This window comes from Orbicella franksi, chromosome 8 (genome assembly GCF_964199315.1).
Source record: "Orbicella franksi chromosome 8, jaOrbFran1.1, whole genome shotgun sequence".
In the NCBI taxonomy this organism is placed as follows: domain Eukaryota; kingdom Metazoa; phylum Cnidaria; class Anthozoa; order Scleractinia; family Merulinidae; genus Orbicella; species Orbicella franksi.
The window spans coordinates 17,119,232-17,141,540 of record NC_138152.1 but is presented as its reverse complement, the minus strand read 5'-3'; the positions used below and the strand labels follow the sequence as shown (position 1 = coordinate 17,141,540).

The 22,309-nt window shown below is 40.3% G+C and overlaps 3 protein-coding genes across 4 annotated transcripts in view; 2 read left to right on the top strand and 1 right to left on the bottom strand.

Annotated features, from left to right (window-relative positions):
• Positions 1 to 11,801, bottom strand: part of LOC145494792 (uncharacterized) — an 83,859-nt gene extending 72,058 nt beyond the window's left edge. Inside the window, exons 1-5 of one of the 2 annotated variants that reach the window (XM_081474365.1) lie at positions 6,028 to 11,801; positions 4,972 to 5,094; positions 4,494 to 4,607; positions 3,628 to 3,861; positions 1,499 to 3,326 (exon numbers count right to left, since the gene is read on the bottom strand). In XM_081474365.1, coding sequence (XP_081330491.1) covers positions 3,019 to 3,326; positions 3,628 to 3,861; positions 4,494 to 4,607; positions 4,972 to 5,094; positions 6,028 to 6,256 — 1,008 coding nt within the window. In that variant the 5' untranslated portion in view covers positions 6,257 to 11,801 and the 3' untranslated portion in view covers positions 1,499 to 3,018. Of the gene's footprint in view, positions 1 to 1,498; positions 3,327 to 3,627; positions 3,862 to 4,493; positions 4,608 to 4,971; positions 5,095 to 6,027 lie in introns of those variants that run through there. The other variant, XM_081474366.1, reaches the window with a different exon arrangement.
• LOC145494788 (uncharacterized) overlaps positions 1 to 22,309 on the top strand; it is a 57,029-nt gene that overhangs the window by 29,414 nt on the left and 5,306 nt on the right. The gene's annotated exons all lie outside the window — the stretch shown is intronic.
• On the top strand, positions 12,478 to 21,786 carry LOC145494204 (uncharacterized). The gene is made up of 7 exons (XM_081473658.1): positions 12,478 to 13,618; positions 13,999 to 14,050; positions 16,463 to 16,636; positions 17,939 to 18,115; positions 18,441 to 18,617; positions 19,323 to 19,559; positions 20,394 to 21,786. Exons 1-7 carry the CDS (start codon positions 13,328 to 13,330, stop codon positions 20,723 to 20,725), a joined length of 1,440 nt encoding a protein of 479 aa, XP_081329784.1. The 5' UTR covers positions 12,478 to 13,327; the 3' UTR covers positions 20,726 to 21,786.

The following is a 22,309-nucleotide window of genomic DNA, read 5'->3' as shown; positions in this document are numbered from 1 at the left end:
CTGAAATTTCTACTGCAAAAGTTTCCTTTTTGGAAGAACTCTGTCAACTTTTATTTTCAATATTTCAGTAAAAAGCACACCTCTGGTTCTTTCCAACCTGATCAGTTTTACACTTTTATTTTATACATAAAATTAATTAATGCAATAATCATGTGTTTGGAATAACACTGATGACTGGAGATGAACACGATGTCACTGCTCTTATGTTTTTTTCTCTGTGACTCTTCTTGGAATTATTCGCGAAAACTAAAACGCTTTAGCTTCGAAGCCAACAGCACTTAAGAAAGAAGAAAATTAGAAATAGGAAGATTAAAACAGATTTACACTTGATATTATCTGCGGTTTTATGTAAAACCTTCAACAACTAGTTTTTATTTGTTTCTTTTCTTTTGTTGACCTAAAGTATAGTGCAACCGCAACGCTGCGAAAGAAAGATAAATTATTTATGGTTTTTGATGCACACTTCAAACATAATCTTGGGAATTGTATTCCCTCGTCATCCTGTTTTGTTTTTCTTTATTATTTTAGTGGGCTTATGCATTATACATTGATTTTCACCTTCCAACCGCCATAACCTGTTCTCTGAAGTATCGGAGAATTGTCCCGTAAAAAATTAAATCTGGAATCACTGTGCGTGTTCAACACGACAGTGTTCGGTTTTGAACGTCACGCATTCTCGTCGAAGTGGCTTCGTGCCTCACGGAGACACGCACGTGTGGTAATCAACAGTGAAGGTTCCATCGCGGGTTATACGGTTGTCCGGCCAACTTCTGGCGGAGAGGAAGGTTACAGGATAGGGCCGCTCTTTGCAGATTCCGAGCCAATCCTCCGTAGGAAAAAAGATGGCGACTGGTACATTTACCTATAGTTCTTGGCGCAAGAAAACCTTAACAACGCCCATAAAAACGTGCAGAAAAGTTATAACATCTTCAAACCTAGGCTACACAATGTCCTCAGCACAGGAACAAATATTGTAAAAATTTGGCTTTCTTCATGCCATATAGGCTGTGTTAGGTTCGCAAGATATTGTGGTAAAATGTACAGCCGCCATCTTTTTTCCTACGGTGGATTGCAGAGAAGTTGTTGAAAGCAGTGTTTCAAGAGTTTCTTCGATAGGAATCTGCTCCAGCAGTCTGTATGGGAGAAGAGCTTCAAGGAAGGAGGTCATATGAGTAGATTTGCATGGTCATGAATGGTCTCCCTGATGCATGTTTTGACAAGTGGTTCGCTTTCATCTGCGTTGAGCTTGGTTAAGTAAACTCAATCCAGAGTTATACGCCCATTTCAATTCAAGATATTGGCCATTTATAGTTGTGATAATCAGTGACATTGAAGTAAGTATGGGTGATCAAATGGCGACGAGTGAAATAAGAAATAATTTCACGCGCGTTTTGTCAAAATTCTTATAATTTCCTGAGCCTTTAGGTGAGGGAAATTATTTGAATTTTGAAAAAAAAAAAACAAAGAAATTCTTTCTTTATTTCACTAGCATTGGGTGTTTGGCTTGTTTATTGTATCGAGAAATTTCGCGCCAAATGTTGCCATGGAAATTAGCAATTTCACATACAAAATTAACGCTGAAATTTTCCGCCAAAATTAAGGAGTTATTTGTCACTCATGATATTAACGTTGATAACACGATAACACGTTTGCTTGTATAAGTGTCAGGGAATCCTCGTTCAGCTCTGACAGTAAACAACTTTGCGGCAGAAATACCAGAGAAATAAGTGTCGGAAGAAGTGGGAGATTGGGTTTCGAGATAATCGGCGATTTTACCCAAAAGGACATGCTCCGAACAGTTCGGTTGTCGGCAATTTTCCATCATGCATTTCGGCTCTTTGGCGGATACGGTCGTTGAAGCGTGAATGAATCGGCCTATGATAGTGCAGAATGAAATCTGATTGCGCTCACGCTCTTAATATGGGTTGATTGCCGAGAGCCCAAAAATTATTTGGAATTTCTCACCAAAACTCGCAGTAAGACCGCCATAATAAGTAGATATGAATGAAACTTTAAAAGGCATTGTAGATGCATTATTTTTTATGGCGATTCTGGGGCTAGTTTTGGACTGCGAGACGGATGGTTACCGGCCGTGCTTAAACGACGTCGAACCAAGCACTGAACAACAAACCCGGTAAAAATGGACACAACGTGAGCTTAAAATTGCACAAAATACTCAAAGACAACTCTTCCTTTCGTTAAGTTTATTTCTACATTTATAGTCTTATGTTAACGGATTGAGGACCTTTAAATCCTAGATATTCACTTGAAAGCTATAAATCTATAAATCATTCGTTTCGTTACTCAGTGGAAACCGTTGTTGTATGAAGACTCACGGTGAGTTTTATCCTTCTGTGATTTATTGCAGATGAAACATTTGAGGGACATTCAATTTGATATAAGTGGGCCTAGACTATTTGATGTAAGTGGGCCCAGGCTATGGCCACATCTACCGATCTGGTAACGGGCTTGAACTTAAATAGAAGTGTGTCGTTGACGTTAAACATTAGATATGTATCTCTTCCGGGGCAAAGTATGCTTAACAACAAACAACAATTACAAGTAGCTTTATTTGCATGACCACAAATTCTTCCGTGATTCATTCATTTATTAGTGCAATGCGTGCAATTTAATAAAACAAGAAATAACAATAATGTAATGTCAGTCTGATTTTGACAATAGATTAGTGCGTAAATCTAAACATAACAAAATGAACCTCCCATTGGAGGTAAATGGGTGATGTTCAGTTGGTGATTGTTTTTAAATTTTCCTGAAAAACCTGTCCCTAAGAATTATTAGTATTTATAGGACAGTGGAAAAGTATGCCAATTTTGCCTTTACGATTTAAGTATATTGTTGTGAGTCTCACAATATGCATTAATCTACTTCTCCCTCGTTTACCTTAACATGGAACTGGTGTTACGTTGGATCGAGATTAAAACCGAAAAGCAGAAAATAAGTTGTAAAAGGTTACTTATTTACAATCAACAATGAACAGTGGTTGAGTCAAACGTTTAGTCAACCAAGATAGAATACCTCCCAGTCGTCAGGTGAGAATAACCTGGTCCCGGCCAGAATTGTGAGCTCGTTTTGTACGCCACTTGGAGTAGAGTAGGAGTCGCCAAAGTTTGTGCGTGAATCCGTGTTATTGTTTGCATTGTTTTCTATGCAAATGTCACACCAACCAAAAGATGGACCATTATCCGAGTCCCTGTAAATTGCTGTGGATGGATCAGTCACCATGCTCTTGAATGGCCTCAAGTCTTCTTTATTGCGTAAAGAATAGATGAACGCCTTGGAAGTGTAGTTGAATCCACCACTAGATTCTAGACTCGACAAGGATAGAAATAGAAATATGGATTACAGGAACTGTAGGACTGAACCGTAGGAGTGAACGTGTTTATAATATATTGTTGTTGTTGTTGTTGTTGTTGTTGTTGTTGTAAATCGGAACAGTATTACATTTGTTGTGTCTCAATTTATATGTTACAATTTCTGTTTCCTGGCTGTTCAGAGAGCTATTTTTTGGTCCAACTTTATGTAAGGGGCGAGGATATATATATAACGCTGGATGAATAGTCCACTGAGCGTAATTTCAGGCAAACTATTAAACTACAAAGAAATTACCCCAAGGAATGTCGGTGTATCCTCCAAACACATACTGTCCGTTTTTGATGATGGTAACCGTGTTATTTTTGCCGTCACATTTGCTGTGGAATGTGCTGACAGCCCAGCCGTGAGTGGAGGCGCGGTAACAAAGCACCCACTGAGAAGGCTCTCCAACAACCGGTGCGAGGAACTGGCCTAGATGACCAACATATACCTCATTGTCTGATATCAGTGCTGAGTTGATTGTAATACCTATAGGTGAAGAATGAGAATGTTTTTCAAGAATAAACTACGACCACAAAAAAAATTCCAATGAGACGAGAAAAAATTACTCTCTATCCCAGGAGCTGTTTATTTAAAAAAAAAAAGGAAAAAAGAACAACCTTACCTTTTCACATTGAAAAATAATGTTTGATTTTGAAGCCGTCAAGTGTTTGCTTTTGAGCAGCAAAACAAATCAGAGAAGGGAAAACTGCGACACATCGTTCTGGTACAGCGAGCTCTCTTTTTGACTAGACTTACACACTCACTCGTGAGTAAAATGGTGTTGTTAAGGGAAGTATTGTTATTAAGTAATTTCTTTTGTAGCATATATTTTTCGTCGATTTTTCAGGTCTGTCCCATGCGTGAGTTATTTGGATGAGCAGTCGGGTCGAGAGTTTGTAAAAGGATTTAAAGCAGTTTCAACCATATTTTCTTGGGAACTGCTGTATAACAATCATCTCCTAATCACGGGACCACAAATGTATATCTGGATAGCCCGCGCGCTGGTAGAATTTCTGCTGAAAAGCAAAGTAGGTCCTCTGTGGTACAAAGCGGTCCCCAGCCTGTTTACAACAAATCTCTAGCCCAATAGTATAACTATAGGAAAATATTGACTATACTTGTTTCACAGCGGCTCCCATGGAATCCAACGCGACAGCTGCAGATAAATCCATTTACACGGTCAGTGCAGGTACCACTATTATGACAAGGATTGCTCTCACACTCGTCTATATCTGCAGAATAAATCACATGTTGGAATGGATATGATGTTTCCTGTTCATCATATATAAACTTGGCCAGGAAAAGATAACTAGGAAGTTATTCTTATGCAACTTGAACTTACACGAGTGTTAATGAATGGATCAAAACACCTTAGTTTGGATTAATCTTTCCTCAGTTGCAAAAATGAACTAATTGAGTAACACAACACGTTTCTTTGGAATGGCAAGGTTAAGAATTTCGTGCGTTATATTTCATTTCCACCAGGATCTTCGGAAGGTATGAATTGGAATGGAACCTGGCTTGTTACTTAACTGAACCTACAGAACTCTCTGGTGTATGTGTCTAATAAACGGCTGGAATTATGCTTTCTCTCACCAGTGCAATTTTTCCCATCTCCAGTAAATCCAGCTTTACAGGAGCAAATGTAAGAACCAAAAGTATTCTGACAGACGGCGTTGACGTCACAAACCGAAACATCGGCACTGCATTCGTCGATGTCTGAAAACAAGAACGAAACATATTAGTCGGTTGGGAATAAAAATTCCATCAATTACGTATAACTATGAGACCATTACTTATCGACCACCTATGTTTATAGTTTTTCCCTCTGTTGTGATATAGCTGATCATGTGGGCGCCACAGTTTTTTGTTTTAAATACGTTTTGGGATTCTTCATTCTTTTTCTCGATAAAAAGCGCCTTATCTAAGAAGGAAACTTTGAATCTTTGATGCCCATTCCACTGCTCTCGTTTTCAGTTTCACCCTTAAAGTCGGTAAGTCTACACTGTATAAAGAGTGTATGAAACTATGATACGATAACATTCTCGTTTTCTTGTAAGGTGTAAATCCTACGTAATCTCCGCCCAAACGCGTTTACTTATTGGACTCCTTGCATGGTAGAATGTGTGATCACTCGGTGTACAATCCTACGTCACTTCCCTCGCAGCGGAGATGGAAAACTCTTAAAACAGAAACACAAACACGATCACCCTGCAAGCAGAGCCTTTTCTTACGGTACATATGCTTCCGCTCAAAAAAGCGATAAAAGAGGCTCGCAGGGTGAAACACGATGCGATAATAAAAACAATTGGCTATATTTTGACAGTATAGTCCCAAAGAAACGTTTTGGAAAGTGAAAAAAAAGTGATAGAATAACAAGAGTGTCACGTTTTTATAATTTCGCATCAAGCAACTTTTAAATGTCTACAAGAGTGCTAATCCTTTGTGTAACCCGTTAAATTCCTGTGGTTAAGAATAATAGAAGGTTATAATAATTTGTAGTCCTGATACATTGTAATGTGTCTTGAAAATTGTAACGACCTTTTTTTTGGTCATTCAACTAGCACACTGAGTAAACGTTTTCCATCCTTTTCATTGAAGAAATCCCTCAGATTAAACTCGGCCCACTTATTACAGGATGAATCACCTCACCTGTACTAGGCTTTGCTGTAACTTGCTCGTCGTCACTTTTTTGAGACGTAACCTTCAGGACATACAATGTGATAAATACAACTGAAATGATCAGTAGAACAAATGAAACTACCGACAAGATGATCGCCTTCTTGCGGTAATTAGTTGATTGTGATCTTCGTGCTGATGTCTTCACGACTGTACTGGCGCTACCAAGTTCATACGATTGTGCTGTGGTACTCAGAGACATACTGGTTAACTTTATGGGCAAAATGAAACCACTCCACTTGTTAAACAGATCGAATATAACAGGAACGGTGGCTTGTTGCGTAAAGTTCCGAAAATGTAGAACGACGGTATCTTTGTGAAAAAGATACGTAGGCAATTCTGTTGACTGAAATACAGGTAAGGCTTTTTGGTAGCTAATGTAGCTATATAAATGGCCATTGTAGCCTGCATGCAGACGTCAGAGGTCCTTCCTGCGAGAAATTTCCTTCCTGAAGCAGGAAGGAACTCTACAAGTGTCTCCTTACTTGTTATGTCCGGTTAACGGTCATTGTACCAACGTTTTGCCATATCGGTTTTGTCACGTATATAACTGCGCAAACATAATGTAAAATGCAAAATGCCAACGCCGTGATTCCAAAAGGCTGTAAACATTCACTTGAAACAGAGCCAATCGTTAAACATGAGGCAGCGTTAAAATATCTTCAAGTCACAGGCATAAATATCTCAAAACTTCTTAAGTCTTCATCTGATCTCCAGAGATCGGTATTCATAGCTACTGAAAAGCAGTTGCTTTGAAACGTCTGGAAATTTTTTCTTACTTTGGATACTAAAATTAGTTTCCACCAAGGGATAGAACTTTTTTACTTTTTTTTTTTGTCATTATATCTGTATCTTATATCTCGTTGTCGATGAAGAACTAGGCTTAAAAGTCAAAAATGGAGGCCTGCCTCCCAAGCGAATCAAATTTTTGTCTTTAAAATTAAAGCTACCCCGAGGCAAAAAAGAAGTTACTTGAAGCCTACTCAACCTGAACTGCCTTCTGAGTGTTCCTTAAGAAACAATACGACTTAATATTTCAATGACAAAAATATAAGAGAGTTTTTAGACTTCAGACTGAACTGTTCTAATGGAAGAACGGAAAGGAAAGAAAGCGGAATGAAAGTGCTAAGCCAACAAGAAAGTGAACCACAGAAGTTCTTACAGAGCTCCTTAATATCCTGACCGAAGATGAACCAACTGAAATACTGTTTCTGTTGAGTTTGCATTAGTTAGACGCGACTTCAAACCACAAGTATGCAACAAACAGTAAGTCGTGAGAATAATTAATTGAGATAATCGAGGCGTGAAGTGAAATAGCTTACCATGAATATCCGTTCTTGGTACGAGTATTAATTATTCCTTTCTTGTTTACGGAACAATATTTGTCAGTCATTTTCTATAACAAGTATTAAGATAAATTTTACTACCTAAATAAATCTACAAAACCCTTAGCCTATACACTATTTCAGAGACCAAAACATCTTAATCACCGTTCCTTTCTGAGTGATACACAAACGTAGCTTACTTAAGGTGTTATCCAACTGAAAGACAACAGCGCAACAACTGACTTAAGCAGAAGCTCACGGAATAATACTTCCAAAATAAACCATGTTGTTGCATTCGCGCCGCCTCTCTCCTCCAAGGTGTATAAAATTGATAGGTTGATACAAATAACTACAGACAATGCAGAAAGAAGACTCGCAATCGTCCGGTTTTACTTGGATGTAGACTGCGGTTAGCTCTTGTTCCTCAAGTGTTTTCCGAAATAGTAGGAAGTATAAAAATCTCTCGCTAAGGCCCAGCTAGGACTCACCAACAACAGAGAGTTGACCCGTCTTCAGTTCATGACCGTAATTATTAGATTTTCTTTTACGAGTATTAAAATGTTATTCATAGTATGCCAGGTGTTCGGCAAAACTGTTTGTTGCCGCAAATGAACGTGTTATCCGTTTTGGCATTGCGGTAGGCATTGCGAAGGATTGGCGAACAGCGAAAATCGGCGCCCAATTTTGTGAAGTAAAGGGTATACGGGTTAGACTTTGCACAATCTGTTGCAATTGATTTATTAAACTTCCATCACTATGAGACGCTAGGAAACAGACCGTTAGCGAAACAACTCAAGAGCGAAAAGAACGATATCCCTTGCCAGTGGGTCCTGGTTGCTTCAAATTTCTTTCGCTTAAAACACATCATTTTTCTTTGGCCTAAAACGCGTTATAAATCATTGTAGTTGGTTACACTGAAAGAACCAGGTTTTGCGGAATGTTTGGCAGCTATAAACCTTTGTCTAAGCGCACTGGTGACCGCGACGTTATTTAACCTCTCACGCTCAAAGAACGAGGTATGCATGTATATTTGCCTTGTTTGTTATACCAACCGGTCGATATATAGCCCGTGCGGATCGAAAGACCTCCCTCGCTCAGGTAAGATTAAGTCGTTTAAGTTCCCTTAGGTCGTGCGATCTTATAGAAATGCTAGTTTCCATTCCTTCAAGTCCTTAAATTGCCCCAGAAGGATAAACTTTTCTATTTCTATTTTAGTTAAGGTACTACAAGGGACCGTTCATTTTTTATGAGGGAGGGGGGGCTGATGGGATTTGGGAAGCACCATTTAAAAATCACATGACCCCCCCTCAGCTTACCAATTTTTTCACATGGCCCCCCCTTATAGCGGTCATTTTTTGGGATGACCCCCCCCGAAAAAAAATTGAACAAACAATATTTAGATTTCAACTTTTTTAATATTTCTCTATTATCCCCCTACTTCACGTTATTGTGCTCACTATGAAGACAATATTTACAATCTCTATACTACAGAGTGCTGTTGTTTAAAAAACAAATCAAAAGAAAGAGAAGTCAATTTCGGATCTCCTAGTTATGGCTCGCCCTGAGCGTGTGGCATTTGGCCTCTCATTGGCATCTTCCTCATCTGAATTGATGAATGCAAGAATGACGTCACTTGAGTCTTCTTCTCCTCCAGAGTCAATGGCATCACTGTCATACTCATCATTGTCACTTTCATCCGTTTCACTGCTGTCAGCACTTGCCCTGTTGTCATTTTGTGTCAATGTCCTGGCATTTCTCAGTGTTGGTTGGCCAGCTCTGAGAGGACTCTTCTGCTGCAAGCATGAATGTCTTACAATTGCCTTTACTTTCTCACTCTTGCTGCTTTTCAAATGCTGCTTCAGCTCGTGGTGGTTCAAGTACTTGTTTAGTTCTGGAACACGTAGTTTTTTAAGCTTGGTCAGATCTTCGCAGAACTCAGTCCAAGGATAATCCTCATATTATTTATCTTTTGCGTCCCTACTTAACTTTGCCTTTTCTTCTGCTCTCTTTTTCCTTTTAAATTCCAGCACTTCAAGATGCTGAAGATAATCCACCACAAACTTTGATTTGACAATAAACTTATCTGCAAATAGAGCAACGCTCTCTGGGTCAGATAAAACCAGCCTGCCACTTCCATGCTCTTTCTTCGCTTGGACCCTTGGCCGCCAGTCATCTGGATCACGCCCTTCTTTTGGGGTCTTCTGGTAGGAGAGGTAGTGGTATTCCGGTAGGCAGGAATGGTCAGGAACTGGTTTAGGGTATCTTTTTATCGGTGGTCCAGTCCATTCACAACAAAAAGAACAAATTTCTCCTACCTTTGCTTGACAGGACAACTTTAGAAACTCCCTGTAGTTCTCCCCCTCCTCATAGCGCTCATTCATAAACTTAAATAAAGTTTATGTATGTATGTATGTATGTATGTATGTATGTATGTATGTATGTATGTATGTATGTATGTATGTATGTATGTATGTATGTATGTATGTATGTATGTATGTTCTCAATCTTACGGAAGTAACAGTGGCCTGGAACAGAGTCTTTCCTTGCTCCTGCATTGTGATACTGTTGATGTGTTGTGTGAAACACATTGTTACATTTAATTTACAGATGTCTTTATTTGGAAGGTTTTTACCTCTACTCTAGTGATAGGCATGTATGAATGTTGCCCTGTGCAGGTAAAACAAAAAGCTATGACTGTTCTCGAATCTTGCAAATAGTGGATTACTTTTTATAAATTTTAGCATACTTGTTGTGGTTTAAATTTATCTATGGTTTAAAATTTCTTAAAATTCAATGTCTCAAGTTCATTGTCATAATTCAGAACAAGGAGAAATGAAAATCCAATTGGTTTGAAAATTTTAGCCAAAACTAAATTTAAACCACAACATACCCATGAAGTCAAATAAGTGTGAACATTTTACAAATAAATATGGACTTGCTTACCTGGCCTGGGTGTCACATGGGCTGACATGTATCCATGGGGCCCTGGTGCCTCATCGATTCGATCGCATACTTCTTGGCAACAATGCCACACATTTTGCTGCACAGCCTGTTCCTCTCGAGTGATAACAATGGGGTGACAGGCCTACACAACTCCTATCCACGTGTAATAGCCGCTTTGAGAGTTCTGCTCGAACTAGTATATCTTTGAGGATCTGCCCCATTTGTATTGTACGATAGGGAGATCTTTGAATATTTCGCTAAGCAATAATCCTGTTTTTAGGAGGACATTTCACTAGAGTAGAGCCGTTAGAGGTCATAGGTCTGCGTGGTTTCCGCTGTTATCCGCGTGTACTTTGTAGAGTTTGACACCTCTGTTTTTGGCCACGTGCTAGTTTTTTTGGCTCATTTGTATTTCAAGATATGTTTTCAGCTCTCTAAATATTAGCTCTGGAGGGATAAAGTTTGAAATATTCCGTGAACATGTTGGTTACTTGCATTTTGTATTATTACGCCGGGCCCGGCTGTTTGATTAACTGTTGCACGTTATGCTGCTTCTTATCACGGGTGTCATATTTATCTTTGTCCGGCTTCGCCAGAGATAGCTGTAGCTTTCCTTGTTGAAAGCTATGAGTCTGTCTTAGAGACACGTTCTTATGTTTCTTGCCATTTCATCGAACTTTTTGTCCTCCAGTTTGTTCGTTCTGGAACTGCAAATGTAGATGTTCACGCTCAAGTCTGTGGACGGTTTTACGTGTTGTTTATGATATTGTGTGGTTTTGTTCAGGCAAAAGCTCTGAATTTTAGAGTTCTTCCTATGATTGTTCATCCAGCTCCACGTTGTGGTTGTCATTGCTTTTATTTGCGATGTTGTCAGGTTTTCTTGAGACTGTTAATAGTCCCTCTTTTGTTAGGAGGCTCGTAGCCTTGTAGATCAGGCAATACCGCGGTTTCGATCCTTCTGGATCTCATCAGTTGGCGATAACAGGGAGTGGTAGAGACCAAAGCTCGGCAACACTCCGCACCTGGCATATTTGGTTGGTATTATATACTCGTTCGGCGGATCGAGAATTCTTGACTGTGATTGGTAGTTTTGCCACCAGCGAATGGTCAGCATAAAGTATTCGATCCTATTGTGCACAGCTTGACACTGTGTTTTCTACGATGGCTGTAATGCTTATTTTCTCCAGCATGTGTGATTAGATTCCACACTCTTTCAGTCCAATGGGCTTGCTTTAAAGCAGGGCGAAGAATTTGCCCACAGTTTTAATGTAAAACAGATCAAATGTATCGAAGCTAAGTTGACGAAGGTCACGCAGGACATGGAAGCACTAGAAAATAAGAAGAGCAATTATAACAGCATATTCAAGGGCATACTCAAACAGCACATCAACAAAAGGAGAAGGAAAAAAGAAAACCGCAGAAAGTCAAATGAAAGAAAGAGGAAGCGGACTGAAAACAACGTCCAACGAGTTTATGGAATCTGTGTTAGAAATCCACTAGGAAATGATCTTCCACAATGCCTTGTGTACCCTCCTAGAACGACCGTCCCGGAAGAGTGTATTAAAGTTGAGGATGTTGCCACGTCGTTATTTAGAAGAGATGGGCCATACATCGCACAGCTCTTGGAAGGGAGTTATTTCACCAATGCTGCAAGAAGCAGAATCACCACCAACCTTGAGCAGGAAGTCAGAGATTATGTTTACACCTTCATGTACCCTGAAGAGTACACTCTGACGGAAAGCATTGCTGCTTCTTGCAGCATTGGTGAAAGAGACTCCCGTAGCAGCACAAGCGGCGACGAAGAACTCGACGACAGCGAAGATGAAGATGAGTGCCAGTGAAAGTTGCATTCGAAAATAACAGTGTTAAATACTTCTTTTCAGTAGCTACAAATGCTTTTTGTCGCCAAACGTTTTTTTAAAGCAGAAGGAAAGTTTGTAATAAATTTGTATCCTGCCTTCTATGTTTATTCTACAGCAATTTTTTTGATATTCAAACATTATGCCGTTTTAAAGTTTTACTAAAATATTTCACGTGACCCCCCCTTTTTCCCTTATTTTTTTGGGATGGCCCCCCCCCCGAAAGCCATTTTTTTCGTATGGCTCCCCCCCAAATCCCACCAGCCCCCCCTACCATATAAAAAATGAACGGTCCCCAAGAGAAAAACACACAAAAATTTCGTTCCAATGGCATTTAAGTGCAAGCGGAACTTGTTGAGTTCCAGCTTGAAAATCAGAGAATGAGCTAATTAGATACTTAGAATGGCCATAAAATTGGCAACGTTTGCAAAGTGCGTCACAAACTTGATTCGCGATACCGCGCAAGCGCAATACGTGCTCCTGATCCTCTTGCAAGTTCCTCAGTGTACGTCACGATTTAACCACTAAGCTACACAGGAAGACAAACTGCATACCATAGGTGTATTTATATATGACAAATCGTCCCTGTTTACCTGAAAACTTTGACTTAGGTTAGACAGATTTTTCTTTTTTTGCCACTTTATGGTTTTATGTTCCTGCTACTTTTGATTTGACTCTCGTTTTTCCATCTAAACCGAGTGCGTTATTAACCTATAGGATCTGAACTACAAAAACGCTACTTCCTCGCTTGATGTTAGGCCTGTTACCTTCTGATGAGATATTAGATGACAAAAGGTTACATGTCACTGCAGAAGGAAGTGATAGTGAGTTAAAACTTCTGAAATGGAAATACTTGCCATACTTTTTAGTAATTTTGCTGCTTTGGTTATTTCGTTGTTACCATTAGCTTGGCCCTGAGAGTTTAAACAAGCTATAATGGCTTTATCTATTAAATGAGATAAGGAAGCTATTTGGTCGCAAACACATGCAGTGATGGTTTGAAACATGATAAAATCCCCTTCAGTGCCAATATCATTCACCGGGTACGTCCAAGCGAGACAAACTAATTCCTGTCTGACTTAATCTCGATTTTACTTTAGCCCCAGAACACTGAACGTTCAGTTTACTCAGCGAACACTTTCAACGATGGAGACGGTAAAACCTCGAGGTAACAGTTTCCTGGCTGTTGCCGTGATTGTGAATATTTTATTCAGTCTTGTTTCCATCGGATGCCTCATTTATAAAGTAAGAGTATTAGAAGAGCAAGTTTCTCAGTGTAAGAGTGGCTCGTTGAGAGAATATCAACCTGAATCCGGGGAATACCGAGATGAAACTTACCGACGAAAAAGGTCTGTTGGATCCCTCGGAAGATCGAAAAGCTGCAGCAGTTGCCACAATGCTTGTGTCCAATTATTTGGACTGGGAGCCTCTGCAAAGGTAGACCTATCTGAAATATATCATATGTATGAATGCATTTAATTTTTAATCATTTTATCTAATCTGATAGTGTAAAGACTAAATCGTTAACTCCAGGTGACAAAAATCTTATCATGCTATAACACCAGACAGTGTTTGCAGTCTGATCAGTTGTCATAGTTGCAGGGTTAACTTCAGTGGAGTTGTGAGTCTGTTCGCCCGAGAGAGTATGATTTCATCACTCAGTCGAGAACTAAAAAAAAGATTAAATAGTCGATCAATTTAGTGGGAACATGCCCGGTTAATGACCAATCATATGCCAAATTACTTTCTTCTAGATAGAAAAGACGTACTTCAGTTTTTGCTCTAGATTTCTTCATATTACTGTTTTCCTTATCTAGGTCACAACAAAGATTATCAATGGTACAGATCAAGACGTCATCTGTATGAGAGGTGAGTCGGGACACTATCACGACCATTTTGTTCCATTTGAGAACGAAACAGTGCTAAAATGTTTGCAAAGCACAGGCGGCCCAAGCTTTCAATGTTATCCTTTTTTTCCCTTTTTATGCGAACGTTCAGGCTAACGTGACATATGGCATGTATTATTACATAACGACCGCGGAATTTGACCGCGCGAAACATGACTCTCGCCTTGCAGCATATGGCGGTGTTGTGTTACAACGGTTTGAATTTATAAAGGTTTGTATGGGAATGCAACGGCTTTGCTTGAAAAGCCAATTATTCTTATATTTTGTGAATAAAATCTACTTACCCTGTTGCTGTGTTGTATTCTTTGTTGTTTGCCAGCTCCTCGGGCCGATTTAACGCGATTTCGGCGAGTTATCGTTCTGTGGGTTTCCACTACTAAAAGAAAGACAAGGCCGGACACTGATTTCCGGAGTGCCCGCCGCTCCAGGCGAATAAATCCACTGAAAATAACCCTGCCGGCTCAATTCCTCCGTAGAATCGAAGAAGAGATGTTGAAGTTCCATGTCAGTTCACTCGCTACGCGATTCCGTCCACAACGCCTTCGCTACGAAACATTTCTTTCGAGATTGCTTCGCTTGCAAATTCGAAAACAGCCGCGTCACAAAAGTTAGGACACTTTTGCGGCGGCAGGTATATTTTACAGGGTGCAGGGTGCAGGTTGCAGGTTGAAATTTAATTATAACTGAAAAACCGCTGGCACTAAAAATAATTAATAACCTATATACTCGTCAGGGGTTCTTACATAAAGTAGTTCGCCTCTTTCACGTAGTGAAAACACGCTGTTATTAATATTTAGGCCTTCTTTGCAATCTTCTAACTTGTTACGCCGTGTACAGAAACCAGAGACTTCGTACGCTTCCCAACATGTTTGTGATCGCACTTGGTTTGGGCGATGTTCTCATGTCCATCGAAAACACGATCGATCCGCTATAAGTACTTATCGATCGACACGCAGAGACTGGTGAAATCTCTTCAAAGCCATCTGGATGGCCGCTCCACAGATGTCTCCATCGATTCCAGATTTGGCTCGAGTCTTCCCTCAACAACAGAAGATTGCCATCACAAATGAAGCAAATAAATAAAGAAATGAAATAATATAAGATTTTAACCGACGGAATATACTAGCGCAAGCTCAGTGTGCTTTCATTTTGGTACTCACAGGGAAGAAACCAAATTTAGCAGATATTTCAGATGATATTTCAGATGTTTCTTCAAAAACAATAATTAATTGCAGGCTTAAAATCATTGAAATATACTCTCCTCCCATCGCTTCGGCCGGTTTGGCACTTAGGTGGAAGCCACCTTTCTGAGCGACTGTAAACAGCATCATGTAACAGTCACGGTAATTCTACCAACTGTACGTTCTTTCAAGTGCCAGCGGTTTTCCAGTTATAATTACATTTCAACCTGCACCCTGCACCCTGCACCCACCTGCCGCTTTTGCGGTTCGCATAGTACGTTGGGTCACTATAATTAGCCCGACCGGGGGTAGTCAGCAACGATTTGTCAACACGCAAACCAAAATGCTCCCCGGGTACCCTCGTGATTTATTTGACAAACCCACCAAGATTTTGATTGGTCGATGGTAACAAGTATTACTATTATTATTATTATTATTATTATTATTATTATTATTATTATTATTATTATTTCTTTTAGTAGTGGAAACCCACAGAACGATAACTCGCCGAAATCGCGTTAGATCGGCCCGAGGAGCTGGCAAACAACAAAGAATACGACACAGCAACAGGGTAAGTAGATTTTATTCACAACATATAAGAATAATTGGCTTTTCAAGCAAAGCCGTTGCATTCCCATACAAACCTTTATAAATTCAAACCGTTGTAACACAACACCGCCATATGCTGCAAGGCGAGAGTCATGTTTCGCGCGGTCAAATTCCGCGGTCGTTATGTAATAGTACATGCCATATGTCACGTTAGCCTGGACGTTCGCATAAAAAGGAAAAAAAAAGGATAACATTGAAAGCTTGGGCAGCCCGTGTGCAAAGTAACTCCGCTTGTACACGAAATGCTTCTTAAACAATAAGACAAAGATATTAAGTGACTCCTTGAAGGGAGACCAAATAGCGATGACTGTTTTACCGATTTTTCTAAGACATGACGACATGCAGAATTTGAAGAAGTCTTCCAGACTTTTTGAATTTCAAATCATAACCATAAACACGACTAACTCTTCCTTTTATAGCTTCAGGTCTTTTCATGCAACATCACGTGGTAACAAACACTTGTAACCACATTGATAGGTACTGATTGGAGGGGGGGGGAGGGGGGATGGGTACAGTGTGCTTACATACACAAATTGATAACGATACCATACCGCTGGCTGATCGCTCGGTTGTTCTGGTTTAAGGTGCTCGTGGGCCCCAGGGTCCGGAAGGCCTTCGGGGGCGGCGTGGTCGCCCAGGATACATAGGAAAATCAGGTAAGAGGGGTCCCCCCGGAGAGAGGGGCCGGCAAGGACCGCGCGGCAGGCCTGGAAAAGCTTTGGCCGGGAACACGTCAAAGCTGATCGAAGATATAGGTAAGACTTGATTATTTTACTGTCTGCACAGGTACTACGCTTTCGATTGGATTGCGACATTACTCCTGCGTAACGTACAAATAGCGGCGGAATCCAAACGAATGCACAAATAGAGAAACAATTTTTCCCGGCCAGAAGACGTTTAGTGGAACATTGTTATGTTATTTTTCACAAATGATGGTCACTCAAAAAGAAAAACTTCCCCAACCGCCACACCGCTTTGGCCGCAGCGTGATCTGAGTTATGGGGTCACGACTAGATCCCCAGCAGCTGACCGCCCAAAGGACATTGCAGACTCGTTTTCCCACGCTCTTGCGACTTGACGTGACAAATGACGTCAATGGCCGCTGTCACGCGACGACATTTTCCAGATTCAACTTTCGTTAGCAGATGGTAATTTCGAGTTATTTTCTTTTTCTGCGTATTTTTCATCTTCCTGTCTCTTTCAATTCTACGTCCTTCTACTCAGGATGGTCTTTGAATGCCTAGCAAGGTTTAAAGTGGCGTTTAACACGCTATCCACGGTCGTATTGGCAAAAGAGAAGTGTTTCGCCGAAGTAGCAGGATAACGGTAAACACGGTAACTTTGAACGCTTTGTACAAGGTCAATATACTTTGGCCGAAAAATGTTTTTCCAGAGACGTGATGTGTATCCCTCCAATGTCTAATTCATCACTGTGATTGCTTTCAAAAGCGTTGAACTTTTGTTTAATAATTATTTTAAAATCAGCTCCAACGCTCCATCTAATTTAGTATGCAACATTTGAAACTTTATTTTTTAATCGCTTCGGCAGTTTTTTGATGTTTATCGAATGATATTGCATTAAAAGGCCTTTTTCTTCAACACTGTGTAGTTTTCTCATTATTTTGCGTCGCGATAGTAATTTCTGAACAGTATTTTGCGGGGCCTTATTTTCGGCCTGATTTTGCTGCTATCAGACGGAAAAAGTTTGCGGCTCGATATTTTTGGTTTAAAGTGAAACTGAAACAAAAGAAATTCATTTTTAAATAGTATTCGGTAACCTCTACTTGGGAGATAAAAATCGGCCGATTTTATTTTTCAGCCGGAAATCATCGGTCGTTTCTTGGGCGCAGGGCCTCTTAATAGCCGTGAACATTTGTGAGTAATTCTCATCTTTCTTAGTTTTAAAGTTTTATTCTCTCCGACTAATCCTAAGGGAACCTTTAGATTTTTATCCCCGATATAGGTACCAGTCTAGAACCATGGCACTCACAGGAAGACATTTGGACTGTATAAGATCTTCGACATTCTTGACTTACCAAGTTTGATGTTTGTTTAAAACTTGCCAGAACTTGTGGGATGTGGAGACCCTGGTGTTCCTGTGCACGGTTACAAGATTGGAAAGAATTACTGGGCAGGAGAGATGGTTATCTTCGCTTGTGACGCAGGATACCGCTTGGAAGGACCTACAAGCAGACTGTGCTTGGAAAATGGCAACTGGAGTAATGTTGTACCAGCATGTAAGAACTGAATTCTGTGATTATCCTAGTGCAAATTGACTCAGCTCCCTACACTAGCTCAGGTATCTACAAGCCTAGTAGTGGACAGTTGTTCCGTCCTTCTTTGGCTGGTCAGCACTGTGCAAAGCAAAGTGGATAATGGAATAGGTCCTTAAGATCAGTGAGCAAATGCACACAACTGGGAGTGGTGAATTTATTTTCACCTACATTATTTTTATATGCCTCAGGTTTCCGTTTTACAAGTGCTGCTTAAATTCTTTGTATTGTATGTATTGAACCGGGAAGAGAGCCTTCGCATCATTTAAAGTTTGTTTTCTTTCTCCAGGTTATCGTATGTGCGACGAACCTGCTCCTCTTGAGAACGGTTACTGCATAGGAAATGAATTGTGGGAAGGCAAAAATGTCACGTACAGATACAACAAAGGCTACTGGCTTCGAGGACCATTTGTCAGAGTTTGTAATGAAATTGGAAACTGGACTGAAGAAGAACCAACATGTGAAGGTAAGGAGGGATCCAAATACTCGGAAAATTAATTCACCCGCATAATTTATTATCTTTTATACCCTCCTATTGTGATGGACAGGCGATTTCAACTGTTATTGCTTCTGTTTCTCCTCGCCGTTTCTACACTCGCTCCAGACCTTTCGTTCGAATATTGACCGCGTCGCTCGCGTTCGCAAAAAATACGATTGTTTTGCAGTGTAATAGTTGAAAGACGGAAATGATTTTCTCAAGCTTATTAATAATTCATCAAGTTTAAACAAAGGAAATCATGACCCTGACGGTGTTTGAATATCTAATGTTAATTAGCATAGATTTTTCTCCTCAGTTTCGATTTCGATTTCGAAGTTTAGATTGAGAAGATTTATCAAACACTGCATGAGGACAGTGTTTTGCCAACATAAATACTCCGCTGCGCCTCCTATTTTCGACTCTCTTCTCGGTGTTTGGAACGTGGTCAAACACGGTCTTTCGAGCTTGATATATTACATGAATCCCGGCAAACTTCAAAGGTATCAAGATTTGTGTTGAAGGTCCCCGACCGTGCACAATCTTTCGTTTTGCCGCTGATAAACTCTGCGTCCACTGTGTATCCGAAATGTTCCTGTTTAGTTGGTCAAACAGAGTAAACTCCGAGTCACTCTACACCTCATGCCATGCATACCTTTTTTCAACGGGCATGGTTTCATTCTTATTAACTGACAGGACACGATTTTGAGCCATCAGAAATCCTTCTTAACAAAACTGAATATTGGGAGCTTCTCAAAGGTTGGCTGGGTCCTGTGTCCACACTGCCCTCCAAGTGGAAACTGTGTTACAGAGCTACTGATCATGGCTGGAGTTCCAGTACGTTTCACTCCCAGTGTAATAGCTTGGGACCCACGGTGACATTTATTAGAGTGGGAGAATATATATTTGGAGGATACACTGACCGAGACTGGCGTAAGTACAATGTGATAGATAACCGGTAAACGAGTAACGGCTGTAAGGCTAAATATCAATCATCCTATAAGAAAGCATTGTATATGAGGTGCAGGATAAAAAACCAACGAGGCACAGAGTCAGTTGGCTATCTCATAACTGTAGAATAGAGCGGCTTTCAAACAAGTGTCGTAAAACCAAAACCAAAGAAATCACTCTAGCCAATCAAAAAGAACGCAGGCAATCAAGTGAATGAATAAATAATAATCTTTATTGAGGAAACTTTTTCACGTATATGTGGTTGTCGAAAAGGACCTCAAAGATTAATACTAATTAATAGAACTAAAAATATGAAATTTATAAAACACTTAAGTTAAAAAATTAAAAACCTGTCTCTTAAAAATATTTACATTAGTAGAGTCTCGTATTATCTGGCTGAGAGAATTAAAATCATTAACAGCGTGATAGGCAGTTCTTTGTTTTCCCCAATTCGTTCTAACGCAGGGGAGTCTAAGATTGACTTTATGTCTGGAGGTTATTTCACGTGGCTAACGGCAAAGCGCGGGAAAACGTGTGCGAGGGAGTCACGATTGGTCTTGGTTTTACTTCTTATTGGATAAAAAAGTGGCGCGAGTTTTTTTAAGCAAGTCGTATAGTGTTGCAAACCAATTACTATTCGAGACTCAAATGAAATCCCCTCTAATGAAATAGTTACCTATAATTGTTAAATTAAACATTGCCTGGTGTCCGTTGTGTCACTTTGGTCATCCTTTGGAATCTTACGAGAAGTGGTTCGAGGTTACTTGACTTCACTCTTCAAATTTAGATCACTTTCCTTATTCATTTATGTTATAGATTCTGGCGGTTCCTACAAAGACTCAACCGACAGCTTCATATTCTCATTTAAAAATCATTATGGACTGGGACCATTCAAGCTTCACGTTAAAGACTCCGACAACGCCATATATGGAAATAGCGGCTACGGTCCAACATTCGGCGGCGGACACGATATTTACATCGCCAATTCTGCAGGCTCCAACACGAATTCTTACAGCAACTTGGGCGGAACGTACGTTCAACTGGCGGGCTACAGGTATGGCTCTAGTGATACAAGAAGCGTGCTTGCAGGAAGTTATAACTTCCAGCCTCATGAAGTAGAAGTGTTTTATCAGACTCACAAGGACTGATATTACTGGGCCTCTTGTTGGACTTCTCTGAAATCCTTTGTTTCTGATACAGCTAAACAATTAAAGATAGCAATTCATGGAACTTGGATCAAAAAACTAATTTCTAACATATAGCTAGCAAGGCCGCACAGTCAAATTCAGCGTAGAGGAATCTTTGTTTACAATATTTGTTTCAGTAGCATAAGCGATTCAGTTCTTATCAAGCTACAAAAGTATCAGTTCTGAAAGTGAAAAGGCAAATATTACACTCAAAGAGCCAAAAGTTTTGCTAATTACTAAGTCTCAAAAGCTCTAAATGTTTGAAGTCAATTTGTGTCTAGCATGATGCCTTTTCTGTGCAAAGTCGCATGTTAATAAGGAAAAACGTAAACTATGACGTCGGCAAAGCTCACCCTTTACGTAAAAATGCACCATTTAACATTAAGACTACGAGCCCGAGTTTTCTACGGCCGCGCCTTCTTGACTATAGCTCTTAGAAAACGAGGTTAGCTTGGTAAAGTCTGCAGTGGAGCCAAGCGCTCATCAGGCCGGAGCTAATCTTGGTTTCTGTAGCATGAAGCGCCTAGAAGTATTTCTACTTTCACCGGCACGGCATGCTAGTCCATCGCAGGGTTACCCCAGCATTAAGTTCGCCAGATCCCATTTGTACACCTGGATGGAGAGAGGCGCTGTGAGGGTAAAGTGTCTTGTTTCGCCGCGCCACCCAACATGGTGGGTGGCGCGGCGGCCTCATATATGGTTAGTGCGCTCGTCTCCGGATAGAGCAGTTCGGGTTCGAGCCCTGATCGGGGACACTGCGTTGTGTTCTTAGGCCGAGAAAACGAGGGCGAGTAGTCTAATTGTTAAGTATAAATTTACCATAGTCTAATTGCACAAAAAAATGTCAAGTAACTCGTCAGGAGTCCATGGCTCCTTACTCGTAGAAAAGAACTGTTTTATTGTGTTAAATCAGACAATTCAAAGGTAATGCGATGTCCACTGATGCGTGTAGAAAAAATCACGAGTGCAACTGTCTTCTTAAAGCCAATGAATCTCGAGCCCAGAGTCCCTTCCACTCGGTCAACCGCTGACCGAGTCGGAGAGACTCAGGACTCGAGATTGACACCCGATAGAAAACGGTAATAGAGCCAATCAAATTCACGGACTCACAATTGACCATGGTAAATTTACCGAGTTATTATGGTACACGCAAAAAGTTTGGAGAGCATAAAAAGAAGCGTAAGAGTTGGTTAAGGCGATAGTCGAAAGCAACCCCAGCTTCTGGAGTTAAAGTCAACTCTACCTTCAAGAAACTAGAATTCAGTACTCTCGATCAGTCATCGCCCCAAGCAACTCTTACGCCTCTTTTCAAACCTCCCACGTGTGTCATAACTTGATAATGAACGCTAAAGCATGAACCAGTTGTTGATTTAAGGTAACAACTGTCGAATCACCAGGCGTGGCCAAGCCAATTTATTAACAACAAGTAAGTGCATAAATTAACCATTTTCGTAATAAAATCGGATCACTGTAAACAGCTGAATATTCTATAGCTAAAATAAAGTTGTCCTTATGACTATTGGTATTCACATGTTTTGAGTTCAT